Genomic DNA, 14657 nt, shown 5'->3' on the forward strand with positions numbered 1-14657 from the left:
TATGAATTATGTCGTCGGCATTTTGACCAATTCGACAAGTTCATTCCAATCGTTTCTTTGACGATTCTAGATGCACCAATAAAGATACCTAACTACAAAGAGCAAAGAAAAGCATTGTGCACCTCATGCTCAAAGCCGTCTTCGGAAACTTCACATCAAGTCTCTTCCTAGCTTAACAACTCCGGATCGCAACCTTTATGCATCTAGTACTACACCTACAGAGTGTCGCCGGACCCGGTAGACTCCCGCCCTTGTGCGCTGTAGTAGCTCTAGTAATTCTAGTAGCCCTTAACAAAGCATAGTACTACTTTTGCGCCAGGACGCTTTCAGCTTCGCATCATCGCGTGAGGTCCGGTATTAGGCAAGGTGGCTAGGACAACGGGAGAATGAACAGATCTAGATCTATTCATCTACATCTACCTCCATCAAAAAAAGGATTCATCAACATTACATTATTCCTTCATCTTTCATCGTGATCCCTCAGATCAACCAACCGTCTCAGCGAAAGGCTCATTGCGTATGATCCGTGAAGTGACTTAAACCTATATCTTGAATTCTGGGGTAGGGGTGAGCTTAGGTACGTTCTAGCAGCGCAATTTTTATCCTCGTCTCAATGGTTACTTTATAAGTTCTTATCATTCCTCACATGAAGAGGGCTGAAGCCGAGAATCATGTTATATTTCACATCGTCTCATTCGGGCCCGCTGCCTTGACTCCTTCACACATAGAGTGTTGCGCATTATAACGAGTCCTTCCTATACTTTGCTAACCTGGTCCTTCTTAGTGTTCTTGCCGGGTTCAATCCGGTTTAATATATCATGTCTGGACGTAACACTCGTGCGAGAAGCCGTGCTACTGGCACAAGTAGCACTCCTAACACCGCGCGCCAAAAGTTCTATTCTGAACCGCCACCAGCAGATCTTCCTGGTCTATATCCAGTTCATGACGGATCATATGGCGTCAATACGCATATAAACCTCGACTCTGCGAAGAGGGGTCGAGGTAGAAAGGCCAAACCTGGATTCGTTAATGAGGATGACGAAGATAAACGCTTTACCAGACGAATGAATAGTAAAGATGGTAAGCGTTATACTATGGAGAATGATCTCAAAAGAATCGTTGGAGAAACCGTCGAGGAAGCCGAAAAAGACAATGGAGTCGACGAGGGAACGAACGTTGAAGGGTATGCGCTGGGGTCAAACATGGCTCTGGTGGATGATTCCTATCAACCGAATACCCAACCAAGCGTCCAGCACTCCGCTCAACACGGATCCCAGACCCAGCGTGTCGACGATTACAAGGGTCCTGGTGTAACTAAGCTGGGCCGCATGTTCACGGCCAAGGGGAATGACAATCAGAAACCACCGTATGCTCCTATTCAGTATAGATCCCCTGATCCTGAAATTCTTATCCACAATGCACATCCATCGGCACCGTCGCCCTCTGAAGGCTCTTTCTACGGAGTGCCAACAGGACGAGGTGCCCCCTTTCCCTCCTCTACACCATTTGTTGCTCCTGCACGCGCTCCTATACGTCTTGACTCGTCAAGGAGTTTCACTACCGAGAATGCATTGTATAGTGACGCATCGCTCACGACACCCTCAAGCAGAGACGACCAGGCACCCGCGCTTGGACTTTCGGTAAACGAAACTGAGCCTATTTATTACGGGGGCGGCAGCTACATGGCCCAAGATATCGGGTATACAGATCCGAGTGGGAACAATCCCGCAACCATCTATCCTCCCGCTAACAACAACGGCCCTACACCTTCAGGGCCTCAAGAAACCACTAATGAGCCACACTTGACCTCGGCTCAGTGGCAGAGGGTGACAAACCTCATCCGAGACATGCGAACGTCCCCACGGCAGCTACATTTCGACGTAGCTTCTACCCCTGATTACATGTTAGACCATCTGACGCCACGAGAAATACGGGCGGTAAGAGCCTTAATACAGGATATGGGTAACGATGAAACGACGACGGCAAAAATCATGGCCGAGTTTGACAGAGTTACCGAGCGCGCCGAGCATGGTCAGCAAGCAAAAGCGTTGAGGAAGGAGTATGTTGCCAAACATATCCGTCAAGCTAATTCCGACGCTGTAAACAATGTTCACAATAGACCTGCCGTTGATACTATTCCCGACGAAGATGCCTTCAATGCGGCTAATAACGATAATATTATAAACACTGACGGGAATGTTAATAATGGTCAAATGTCCGACAGCTTTCCTACGGTTCCGGTGGCGGAAGATATGAACCCTCTCGGTAACGTGCCCGATAATTTTGCCGGATATCAAGATGTAGCCGACGACGAACGTGTCAATCGCAGGCGTAATCAACCCTTTAACAATGATGATTCGTCCAGCGACTCGGGCCGGGAATTTTTTCCCCCTTCCAAAAAAAATCCAGATCGACCTAAAAAGCGTCGCACAGATCGAGGTCGGAATCGTCGCTCATTGCTTGACTGGGCGGCACTTGGAGGCCCAAATGCCTGGGCGAGCACAGCCTTCGTATTTCTAACTATTTTATTCTGGGCCTGGCTTCTACTAACCCTTATTGGCGGAGCCTCTACATCACCACGAGACGATGTCTTTTCTGACGCCGGCGCACAATGGCCTAGCTGGGATAGTATGAAGAGCAATATTGGTAAGATTATACCTTCAACTATCAGTGGGGATGTAATCACCATTGATCTCGATTCGGGAGATACGCAAACAAAGCTCGTCAATAATATCACACCAAAAATTCCCGATCAAGTTTTCGTCGAAAAGGACGTAAACGGCAAGTTTAAGATATCACAAGATTTCTGGCACGCTCTACGAGACTTAATTAGGGAAGACGATATTATTCTGACTTTGGAAAATGTCAAAAAGGCGGCCCCGGAAATCTCGAACGCGCACTGGCTCGCGATAAAATCACGTTTAAGCAAGGACGGGTTCGGGTTACAAACCGGGTCAAACACTTCTTCGGGAGAGCATGCAGCACCAGTTGATAAAGCATCATTCCTGCGGTCCTGGGACCACTGGGTGAGTCAGAATCAGGAAGAATTAAAGAGAATGGTGGGTGGAGTTGCTGTTTCTAGGGAGGAATTCATAAAGCTATTCCGAGGTGAAATCAAGTCTTACCAGCAAGAAATCCGCAAGGAGCTCGTAGCTCAGGATTCTCGGATCAAAGAGCTCGTGGATACCGTGACCAAGCTCCGTAATTCTGCCAAGAATACACATGGAGGTTTGACCGAAAAGGAAGTCAAAATCATCTGCGATGGGGCAATACGGAAAGCTATCGAGAATGCCAAACTCGACGCCTTGGCCAGCGGCCGTATACGTGGCCACGCGAATGATATGCTCATAAATCAGGTCAACTTCTTCGGCATGGGCGCCGGCGCAGTCATCGATCCTTATTCCAGCTCATCAATCTGGGAACCCCCCAGCGACCACTTAAAGCTAAAATCTAAGAAGTGGTACCTTCGTGACGGCTACAGGCCCCAGCCCCAATCGTCTGCCGTAACCTTCTGGAGCGAAGAAGGCGAATGCTTCTGCGCCGGGAAGATCGTCAGAGGGGTGCCGCAAATCGCCAACGCGATTGGGGTATTGACAAGCCGCATCGTCATTCCACAGCACCTAGTTGTAGAGCATATCTTGCCCAGCTCGACACTGGACCCGGGCGCGATGCCCAAGGATATCGAGGTGTGGGCGTATATCGAAGAGGTGACGCTGCGTGACGAGGTACGCGCTTTCTCATCGAGTCACATGCCCATTCCACTCGCAGCCGAGGCTACCACGGGACCGGAGGGCTTCGTCAAGATTGGCCACTTCACGTATGAAAACAGGGACTACGGCGATGGCACTCAGATCTTTAAGATGAGTAGCGAGCTTATGCGCATGCGTGCTGCTACCAGCCACATCATTGTCAAGGCGGTAACAAACTACGGCGCGGACCATACGTGCTTCTACCGTCTCAGATTATACGGCGAGGTCGTGGAAGGGAAATCGCATGAAGTAACCCGTTGAGAATAAGGCGTTTGATACGTGCCCTATTTAATTTGGAGTCATCCCATTAAGAAAGGGGGCAACAACACAAGCACGAGATGAAATCGCATAGGCGAAATTCAACGAGACGGGCGCGCAGACACAATAGACAGGTTAAGTTAGTTTCATCTTACTACCTAAACCAACGACCTAACAAGAAAGATTTATTAACGGAGTTTTGGTATTGATTCTTGGTATTTCGCATGAACGGCAGGAAGTCGGAGCGAAGAAGGGCTGACAGACAAATGGTCAGAGGGATTGATGCGATGATACCAAGCTTGTAAATAGATAATATTTTGCTCAATTTTAGCTTTTTATTTATTTTTCTTCCCTTGATATATTTTTCTCTCTCGTCGATCATACATAGAGATAAATGTGCATGCGCACTTTGATACTCTGGTCAAGCAAATACTATTATGAACAAGTGGCTAGCTGTCTTTGTCTATTGAAATCCGCATGCTTGCTTTGAATGACTTCGCCCTTGAAAGCGGAGGCTCTTTTCAAGTACAGCATGCTATCTATTACGAAAAAGGGGGGATGACTAGAAAGAGGTAAGTAATTATAAGCCTTTAAATCCTTAAGGTTGAACATTTCTCATTTATATCACCCACAATGAATAAGCCTCGTTATCCCCTACGCCTACTAGACATTTAAACACATAAAGGCCGTCTATTACGTTTAAAACAACCAAATCTCATAATGAGCGCATTTGCCTATCTATTTCTTCTCCCAGTAACTCTAGAGAAAGTAAGCGGAGATAAATACCTATCTACCTTCTATGAGGAAACTAAATAAGGTAGGTTATGTAAGTAACCAATCCTCTCTTTATCTAACCAAACCATCCGAGCAGCTCGAATCTTCCAACTGTCCCGTCTCCGTATGAGAGTACATATGTATAGACATAGACCTGTGCAGAATACCAAATATGCTGCCCTTAGTCCACTTCATCGTCGCTGGGATTTCGTGTGAACTATCTGCTGTTCTAAATTGTAAACCATAAGAGAAACAACCATCCTGATGTTTGCTTATAAAAACATGATAATGCTATCGATCTCTACCCAGCCTCTCTTCTCTATCCTCTGTTAACTCATACGCCGGTCGGAAGTGTTGCCCATCTACTTCGCTGTTGGACCCTTTCCCGCCCTCTTTTAGCGCCGGATTTGGGTGCGTATCGTCTATGCCGCCTAGCGATGTGTATCCCATATCGTAAAGTGGGCAGTATGGAATGTCTAGAGCTCGTATAAACTAATCCCTCATTTTAGTATTTGTCCACAAACTAATTAGTTTCTTATCTTATTCCTATTAAAATCCTAGCTGAGGAAAATGCCGAATGGGAGGAAGAACTAATAAGCAATGAAGGGAAGGACTTACGCCCCAAACCTCGCGATAATGCCAGTCGATGACGGGATGTATGCGCATGAAGCGAGGCCAATCGGCATCGGTTTCGTCGAAGAAAGTTAGGGCTGCGCCGTGTGGGTCTGTCCTCCTCGTTCCGACAAACACGGCTTTGACCTCGGGACGATCGCGCAGGTATTCGGTCAACGCAGGCTTCATGGGCTGGTTCGACGTGGTGAGATCGAGGTGGTAAACTGACGAGGTCGTCGTGACGAATTCATCTACCTCAGCAAAGGGGAGAGGCGGCCGGATGTATAGGGCTTGTAATCGGTGCGGGAATGGTAGAGGCAAAGAAGATTCGGGTTGAGTGGCTGCCGAGGCCTGTGACGAGGATGGCTGCAATGAAACGGATGAGGGGAGTGAGGCGAGAATTAGTATTAATAGTACGAGGCAGTCTTTCCCGCCGTTATAAGATATAGATAACTCTTCGGGTCTACCGTATTGTAGTTAGCTCGAGGAAGTTGGACTCGGAAACGGAAGGGAAAGGAAAAGAAAAAGAAAATTCAAAAGGGAGATTATGCACCTATATCGCCGTAGCGCTTCGTCTATGACACCTCTTGCGATAATTATTTGATTCTTCACGGAATTGAGGACATTATCATCTGTGGGTGTATCGAGAAAGCTGTCCACCTTAGCCTTGAGCCCGTGACATAGAACCTTGAACTCGTTGGACGTCGTGCCGTTCGTACGGGGATGGGACAGAGTCGACCCGTTCTCAATCGTCGCCATATCCGTCTCAGTATAGTCCAATTGTCTATTATTATATTCTCTCTAATTTGACCGTTTGTAGAATTAGATGTCCTCGAGGCTGAGAACGACGAAGGTTGTTATTCATGGAATATCGCTTGCCATACTACGCCTTAGGAACCTTAGGGAAAGGTCGTCTTTCTCATATCGGACCGAGAGGACGAGGACGTAAATAACTTATGATCTGACGAGATTATATGAGTAAGTATAGACTAAAGGTGGGACCTCGTTGTCGCGGCTGACGAGAGCTGGGGGTTGAGAGAGTTGATGATTGAATGCGACGTTCCTTACAGTAAGACGGCTTGACAATTTTATGGGTCAAGGCAGCTTAAAAGGTCCCCTCCTTTTATAGGTGGGAAGGTGGGAAGGTGAGAAGGGATATGGAGGGGTCGCGGGGTAGTATACATGTAGGTACCGATTACATTACAATAGGAGGCATTTATCGATAATCACCTCCTACTACATACATCTTCTGCTACACACATGTCTTACACGTATGAATACGCTTTTCAACTTTAGCTTGTGATACTCTTTCAACTTTAGAAACCGTTAGAAACAGTTTACTCTAATCAAAACAAATTTTGTGGAACTGCAACAAGCATCGTCCTATTTAAATTATACCTAAATACTTCATACTCTTCAATCTTCGAGCAGTCCTGCAGCCAACGCCTCGTAATCCTCCAGGGTATCTGGTGCCTCGCCAACTTCGATAACTTTTCCTTTGCCTTTTCTACTCTTTTCCTTCTGTCTCTCATCTTCTGAGTCGTCTTGAAACCACTTCTTCGCTTTCTTCTGCGGACGCTCCTCTTCGGACATTTCGTTACCACTCCTTTCACCTTCCCCTTTTCCTACCATTGGTAGAGATGCCATAAGAGCGAGAGGATCTTCCCCGTCGTTACCACCCGAGAGTCTGGGCATGCTACCCATCGCCTCATCATCTTCCATTGCCTCCCGAGCTTTCCGTTTCTCTTTCTTCTCCCGCCGTCTGTCCTTGGCGAGTTGTTTATCGTTGATATCCGCTTCCTTGACCTTAACCGCTTCACTCTCCACAAATTTCTGTCGCTGAGCCTCTGCGGATCCGTCCTGTATAAAGTCTTCTTCGCCCTTGATTCTGTACGGATGATGCGCTATCCCCTCATCGTCGAATACTACCTTGTCTCCCTTACCCTTGAATTTAAGCATCTTTTTCTTGGACTTTAGCATCTTTTCCCTACGCTTAGAATCTACCACGAATGGCTCTTCGCCGCCAAGACCTGTGATGATCTTCTTTCCGGGAGCCAGCCCATTGCCCTCCTCGGCGTCGTCTAAGTCATCTCCTTCCAGTACTCGCTTCACGGAAAGGAAGTCTTGATCGTCGTCATTGTCATCGCTCGCTCCTTGCCCCTCGTCGCCAATCATTTTATTGTAGTGATTTGTCAGCACGTCTTGGTTCGTCCTCTCGAACATGCGGTCGTACTTCGTCCGGATTTCGCCCTTCTTTCGCTTTTTCTTGTCTTCGTCAAGTTCGGACTCCGAGTCGCTAGACAACCCAGCACGAGGTGCATTCTTCAACTTCTTCACATCTTCACCCTTCTGGAATCTGATTTGCGGCGCACCAGGCAATCCCAAGCTGGCAGCATACGCATCCAAATCCAGCTTTTTCAGGTTGAAGATTTCCTTGTCTCTTTGTAAGTGAACGGAACGGGTGTAACTGATAAATGCCTTTTGCCCAAGGTACTTTAGATCCGGATTCTTAAAACACATATCCTGAATCTGGTTCTTGATGCTCTGTTTCTTCTTATCCCGTACATTGACTTTTTGTATGGGTACCTTCCTCTGCTCCAATCTCTTAAGCATCCCTTTCTCCTCGCTCGGGTCCAGAAATAGTACTGCCTTTCCATCTCTTTCGTAGCGCGCAGTCCGCCCAACTCGATGAATGTAGGTGTCAGTATCTTCGGGACAGTCCATCTGGACTACCCAGTCAACCGCAGGGAAGTCCACACCACGCGCAACCACATCCGTAGCAAAAAGACAGGAATATTTAGCCGCGGAAAATCTCGACGTAATCTCCAGTCGCGCCACCTGCTTCTGCCTGCCATGTAAATGTAGTAGCGGGATACCAGGTTGTAGATGGCGAAAACTCTCATATACGAAACGAACTTGCTTTCCTGACGACAGGAATACAATCATCTTGCTCTTAAGGTTGGCTTTTATAAAGCCATATAGAGTTTCCATTTTTTCTGCTACGGGCGTAGTAAGGTAGTGTTGTGTTAGCGTCGTAGGGGTCGCGGCAGCGGCAGCTTCGTGGACAGCTACGTATTCGGGATCCTTTAAGCTTAATCTTGCCAAATCCGAGACCTTCTTGCTTTGCGTAGCGCTGAACAACATCGTCTGCCGCGATTTGGGAAGATGCTCTACAAGTGCATCCACAGCAGATTTAAATCCCATATCCATTATTCGGTCAGCCTCATCCAGGACTAGTATCTGTAAATTGTCGACATCGAATCCGGCCGTCTGATCTAGATGTTGTAACATACGGCCTGGGGTACAAACTAGAATGTTCATCCTCCCCAACCTTTCAGCTTCTTCGCGTAGACTTTTGCCTCCGATGACCAAACCGGCGGAAAAGGTATGATATCTTCCAATCTTACGCAGCACCTCAAAAATCTGCACGGCAAGCTCGCGCGTAGGGGAGATAATAAGAGCTCCTAGTCCGTCGTATTCGGTCCATTGCGCGCGGTAAAGCTTCTCGAGGACGGGAACTAGGAAAGCAAGGGTCTTTCCGGAACCGGTCTTCGCGGCGCCGAGAATATCGCGACCCTTTAAGCCAAGAGGAATCGCTCGGGCCTGAACATCGGTTAAGTTTTGGAAATGCGACGCTTCGAGGCCAGAAGCAGTCGGTTTTGAAAGTGGTAACGTTGAGAACTTGGGTGTGTCTTCAGACTTCAATTCCTAAAAAGGTAAAAAAGAAGATTCTGTCAGCTCTATTCTTCATAACGACATTTCAAGAAGAGTATTACTTACAAGCTCGTCTACAGCATTTTGTAGTTTTTGGACATCTTCCTGATCCCGTTTCCTCTTTAACGACTTTGTATTTTCTTTGTGTGGCTGCTGCTTTTTTGGCGCACGATTCCCAGCACGAACCGCAGACATTGCGATTTTTTTAATTATTTTTAATTAACGATAGCTCGTAACAAAAATCTGAACTTGGACTTGATGCGACTTGTAAATCTTAGGAAAAAAAATTGGACTTGGCGGGGATTCTGCCCAGACTATTCCGTACGGTCTAGCGCGTTTTAGTCCACTAGCTGCGTTATCTCTTGACCGCCTTTCAGCCACAGAGGCTTAACCCAGTCCAAAGATTGGAACCTTGAAATACAGGGGGTGGTTGTGCCTAAGTACCTGTAACCATCGCTGTAACCATCATGTCAAATCAAATTTCGGGAGATCTTGGAAATTATTAAGAACAACCTTCTTCTTCTCTCAACCTTCAAGTTTACCTACATCATAAAGGTACCTAAGGTATTAACTAGCTAAACTGGACATCTATTTTCTTACAACGGTCTTTTTAACCCTGGAATTACTTCTTATATGAATCAACATTTACACCCGATCATAGCCTGGCCTTCTCCTTTTCGGATTCAGCTTCTTCGGCAATCAGTTCAGCAGCCCTCTCAGCAACACCCAATACCGTTAACATAGGATTGATAGTAGGAATAGTCGGGAATATTCCAGCATCTACAATGCGCAGTTTCTTCAGTCCTTTAACTTTTAGCTTCTCGTTAACAACAGCCATCTCATCTTTCGTCGTGTCGCCCATCCTGGTTGTTCCGCATGGGTGGTAAACCGTGTGCGCTGCTTTGCGCGCGTAGTGGCTAAGATCCTCATCTGATTGAACTTTTGGTCCAGGTGCAATCTCCTTCTTGATCCAGTCTTTGAACGGCGCTTGCTCTGCTACCTTGCGTGCCGCTCGCATGCCGTATACTAAAGTAGCCGCATCGTAGCCTTCCGGGTCTGTGAAATACCGGAAATCAAGCGACGGTTTAACCTTGGGGTCTGCAGATGTAAGATATAGTCGACCTCGGGAGCGCGGCCGTGGGATGTTCGGTGTCATGCAGAAAGCGTAGCCGTCTGGGATATCGGGATATCCTAATCGAAGTGTGTTGAGCGTGAATGGGATCTGGTAGCAATGCATCATGACATCCGCAATATCTCCATCAGAAAGACCTTGTGGGTTAGCAGCTGATTTCTTAGCTCCGGCGCCAGGTGCTTCGCGACGCAAGAAGATTCCCGCGTCGGAATCCATCGTTGTCTGATTTTGCGGCACGGGCTTCTTTAGCTCCCACATGATAATACTTTCGGGGTGGTCCTGAAGGTTCTCACCGACGCCCGGGATATCGCGGACGACGGGGATATTAAGATCTGACAGTTGCTTCTTAGGCCCAAGACCTGATAGCAACATAAGACGAGGGGTATCTACAGCCCCTGCGCTCAATATCGTCTCAGCCTTCGCCTTGATAGTACGTGATGAGCCATCTTTCAACGTCAGAGCTACTCCACTAACAGCATCTCCGCTAACGTTGATTTTTGACACCCACGCATGCGTCAGAATCGTCAGGTTTGGCCGCTTCTCTTCACCCCTCAGGATGGGGTGAATATACGCGACGGAAGCGCTGGATCGTCTTCCGTCGTCCGGATTGTAGCTCACTGAAAAGAATCCGACGCTAGGTTTTAAGGAACCAGTTTGCGAAACTTGCTTATTGAAATCATCAATAACGGGAATATTCAGGGCAGAGCTGCATGAATCAACCCAATCCTGACACAATTGGTTGCGATGTCTTGCATGAACTGGTTGAATGGTATTCTTCAGTCTATCCAACGCTTTCATAAACATGGGAAAAGTCCAGCCCCGTGCTCCCAATGACTGCCAGATATCCAGGTCATACTGAAACGGTCTGAAAGAGATCAAGGTATTATGCGAAGAGCAGCCTCCCAAAACCTTAGCTCGCGAATGTCTAATATAAGAATTGCCTATAGGTTACGGTAAGACAAGGGACAAGTTTAACTTAGTAGAGTACAAGGACTTACCCATAGGCTGTTCGGTAGTGCCGTAGTCATAGTCGAGCTCACCACCTAACAGCTTTAACCATTGCTTAAGGTCGAGCACGCGATCATCCATGAAATCACTAGGGCCAGCCTCAATGAGAAGGATGCTTTTGTGTGGTAGATACTCTGCCAACCTCGCCGCAACGACGCAGCCCGCGGTACCCCCACCAACAACTACATAATCATACTTGTCGGAATCTGATATTGGGAGTTGCGTAGTGGTCATCTTGTTTTTGGGTTTTCTTTTTCTTGTTGTCTTTTTTTTTTCTTCCTGTAAACGTTTCTTCCTACTTGGAATGACTTGGAACAACTGGAGATTAGCTAAACACGTATATTTAGCTGCAGGTCCTGTGATGTTACAAGTCAGCAAGACAGCACTTTGCCATGTGGCAATCAGGGTCTATTAATCTTTCAAACCCTTCGGCGAGCTCCATAGCAAAGTTGCCAAGGCGGTTCGGGACTCGGTCAAGCGCTATACAAATTTCGAGATAAGGATCCTGACAAGCTTGATCCTTCACAATCGACCCCACTAGTATTGCTGGTCTACGGTTACATGAATTGTATACGTGCAGCAAAAATCTTATGTGCGGAGCGGTGAATGGCCTGACTTGCCTGACTTACCTGACTCGTTCCGAATCGTGGCCGGGCTGCCGGGCAAAGAACACATAATGGTGTGGGGAGAATAACCCGGAACAAGCAGAACAAGGTCGATCTGGTTGTTTGAGCTATCCTAAGTTGGGTAAAGATAAACCTCTTAGTCTTGCCAACCCACCAATTTTACTTGGCTAGTAACCAATTTTCATACCTTAAGAAGTTAACCTACCCGCGCTTCAACGTTTGCTTGCCACCACTCGATTCTTATCTCGAGTTATCTCGAGGTATCCCGAGTTATCTCCAGTCTATCAAAAACACAATCTTCACTAGATAACGAAACATATGAGGTCTAGCTGAGACTTTGAGATTCAACGAGACAAGACTGATAAACATTCTACCGTCACGAGGCGTCAGCTTCGAACAAACTGGCGGGGCTCGTTCGGGAGCCGCAAATTGGTAATACATACTACCAACACCGTGTTTTACATATCCACTTGATGACGTGAATTTTACCCGGAATCGACCCAATAAATATCTACGTCCGAAGTTCGTGTTTCGAGTCCAAGTTACACCGATAGCTTCGTATCTACGCACCATTTTTATTTTAGTTTATATTCTAGCAATATCTCGTATCAAGGGGCTCCCTGTTGATATTGAAGATAGGAACACACCCTACCCTCGGGCCTCAATCAAGCCCTCAATCACCACCAGCCACTCATATCAAGCCTCACATTTTACTCATAGAAGAGAAGACGACTTACTAACTATCTAGAGATTCAACTACGACTGCAATTTCACTACTATTTCTCATCAATTCAGTAGCGTGGATATATATCATGGAGTTCAGGGATTTAGACAGACATGCATTCTACGCGGGACACCCGCGGCCTTTAGCACCATCCTCAGGCAGTTTTGAATCTATCGACCCATCAACCGGGAAGGCCGTCTGCAAGATACATAGCTCTTCACCAAAATCTGTCGATGCCGCAATCCAATCAGCCCAAGAAGCATTTTCTTCCTGGTCTAGCACCCCCGCTGTAGAAAGAGCACGTATTCTACAGCAAGCCGTCGCTCTCCTACGTGAGTATAACGATGCTCTCGCGCGTGTCGAAACAATCGACACCGGGAAGCCCTTCTCGGAAACTTCAACAGTAGATATCACCACGGGAGCGGACGTTCTCGAGTATTATGCAAACCTAGTAGCCAGTGGTGGATTAAATGGCGAATCTTTTCGCCTTCGGCCGTCGGCTATGGTATACACGTCTAAAGAACCTCTAGGTGTTTGCGCCGGCATCGGGGCCTGGAACTACCCAATCCAAATCGCCCTCTGGAAGTCCGCGCCTTGTTTGGCTGCCGGAAATTGCATGGTTTACAAACCGAGCGAGTACACGCCACTACATGCCGAATACCTAGCTGATCTCTACCGCAAGGCTGGCCTCCCGGACGGCGTCTTCAACGTCGTATACGGCAGCGGCGACGTCGGGTCCTATCTAACGAGACACCCTGCCATCGCGAAGGTTAGTTTCACCGGACAGGTCAGCACCGGGATGAAGGTAGCCGGCGCTGCTGCCGGGGGGATGAAGTACGTGACCATGGAGCTGGGTGGCAAGAGTCCATTAGTTATCCTTCCAGGCGCGGCTGTGGACCAAGCCGTAGACGTAGCTATGATGGCAAATTTTTTCAGTACCGGCCAAGTTTGTACAAACGGCACGCGAGTATTTGTCCCGAATTCGATAAAAAAGTCATTCGAGCGCACCTTGCTCGAGAAGATAAAATTCGTCCGAGCGGGCGATCTTTTCAATCCGACAACCAACTTTGGGCCTCTTAGTAGCAAGATGCATTACGACAAAGTGATTCGGTACATACGCCAGGGTATCGAGCAAGACAAGGCGACGTTACTGAGCGGCGGGTTAGAGCAACCATCCGGCATACCTCCCGAATTAAAAGAGGGCTACTGGGTCCAACCGACAGTATTTACGGATTGCACTGATGAGATGACCATCGTGAAGGAAGAGATCTTCGGACCTGTGATGACAATCCTGGCGTACGACACAGTCGATGAGGCAGTCCAGCGCGCCAACGCCACAGATCTGGGACTTGCCGCCGGAGTAGTGGGTCGTGATATCGACCTATGCCACAGTATTATCTCGAAACTCGAGGCCGGCATTACCTGGGTAAATACCTGGGGCGAAAGTCCCGCCGAGATGGCAGTCGGCGGCTGGAAGCTAAGTGGTGTCGGAGTAGAGAACGGGAAGAGAGGGCTCGAGGCGTGGGTTAGGAATAAGAGCACGTTGGTCGAAATGGGCGGGAGCGTGCCGACTTCGTTCTCGAAACTGTAAACATTGGATGATGAGATGGGTTACGTGGAAAATATGAAAACATGAAAACATGATCGGAGACAGGGCGGCTAACATTGATTATTTAGGATTGGAAGTAAATAGGGGTCGGTCATAAAGGTCATTTTGAAAAAGAGATATGTTTTATTCATTTGGTGGTGTTCTTGTATATATTCACCAGTTCTTATTGGTACCACCATGCTGAAGCTTAATGAAAAGCAGAAAAAGCCGTCCTATCAGATATTATTAAACATGAAGAAAGAAAAGTCGGATCAATTACGAATAATTTCAAAGCTTTACCTATTAAAGAAATAGTCACCCATGTTTCTATCGTAAGCTCTAGCATATTGTTTCCTCTCCATAATATTAATATTGTAACGGTATACACTTGAGCGCGACTAAGCTCGCATCCCTTATTGTCATAATCCCTATAAATAGCGCGAAGCATCTACATTAACGGATGCTTAATATG

The 14657-nt window shown here is 47.3% G+C and overlaps 5 protein-coding genes across 5 annotated transcripts; 2 read left to right on the forward strand and 3 right to left on the reverse strand.

Moving 5' to 3' along the window:
- Window positions 1–818: 818 nt before the first annotated feature.
- GL218_03655 (putative spindle pole body-associated protein sad1 protein) lies at window positions 819–4010 on the forward strand (the record flags this gene model as incomplete). The annotated part of the gene is made up of 2 exons (XM_033580226.1): window positions 819–2059; window positions 2120–4010. The coding sequence occupies 2 exons, from the start codon at window positions 819–821 to the stop codon at window positions 4008–4010; spliced, it is 3132 nt and encodes a 1043-aa protein (XP_033436703.1).
- A 1062-nt stretch (window positions 4011–5072) lies between these two features.
- GL218_03656 (putative FAD synthase) lies at window positions 5073–6152 on the reverse strand (the record flags this gene model as incomplete). The annotated part of the gene is made up of 3 exons (XM_033580227.1): window positions 5073–5273; window positions 5400–5856; window positions 5947–6152. 3 exons carry the CDS (start codon window positions 6150–6152, stop codon window positions 5073–5075), a joined length of 864 nt encoding a protein of 287 aa, XP_033436704.1.
- Window positions 6153–6809: 657 nt separating this feature from the next.
- Window positions 6810–9302, reverse strand: GL218_03657 (ATP-dependent RNA helicase DBP4; the record flags this gene model as incomplete). The annotated part of the gene is made up of 2 exons (XM_033580228.1): window positions 6810–9101; window positions 9174–9302. 2 exons carry the CDS (start codon window positions 9300–9302, stop codon window positions 6810–6812), a joined length of 2421 nt encoding a protein of 806 aa, XP_033436705.1.
- A 460-nt stretch (window positions 9303–9762) lies between these two features.
- GL218_03658 (Choline oxidase) lies at window positions 9763–11481 on the reverse strand (the record flags this gene model as incomplete). Its single annotated transcript, XM_033580229.1, has 2 exons — window positions 9763–11180; window positions 11238–11481. The coding sequence occupies 2 exons, from the start codon at window positions 11479–11481 to the stop codon at window positions 9763–9765; spliced, it is 1662 nt and encodes a 553-aa protein (XP_033436696.1).
- Window positions 11482–12685: 1204 nt separating this feature from the next.
- On the forward strand, window positions 12686–14188 carry GL218_03659 (NAD/NADP-dependent betaine aldehyde dehydrogenase; the record flags this gene model as incomplete). The annotated part of the gene is made up of 1 exon (XM_033580230.1): window positions 12686–14188. The coding sequence occupies one exon, from the start codon at window positions 12686–12688 to the stop codon at window positions 14186–14188; it is 1503 nt and encodes a 500-aa protein (XP_033436697.1).
- Between the last annotated feature and the right edge of the window lie 469 nt (window positions 14189–14657).

This window comes from Daldinia childiae (genome assembly GCF_008694065.1).
Source record: "Daldinia childiae strain JS-1345 chromosome Unknown Scaffold3, whole genome shotgun sequence".
Lineage (NCBI taxonomy): Eukaryota > Fungi > Ascomycota > Sordariomycetes > Xylariales > Hypoxylaceae > Daldinia > Daldinia childiae.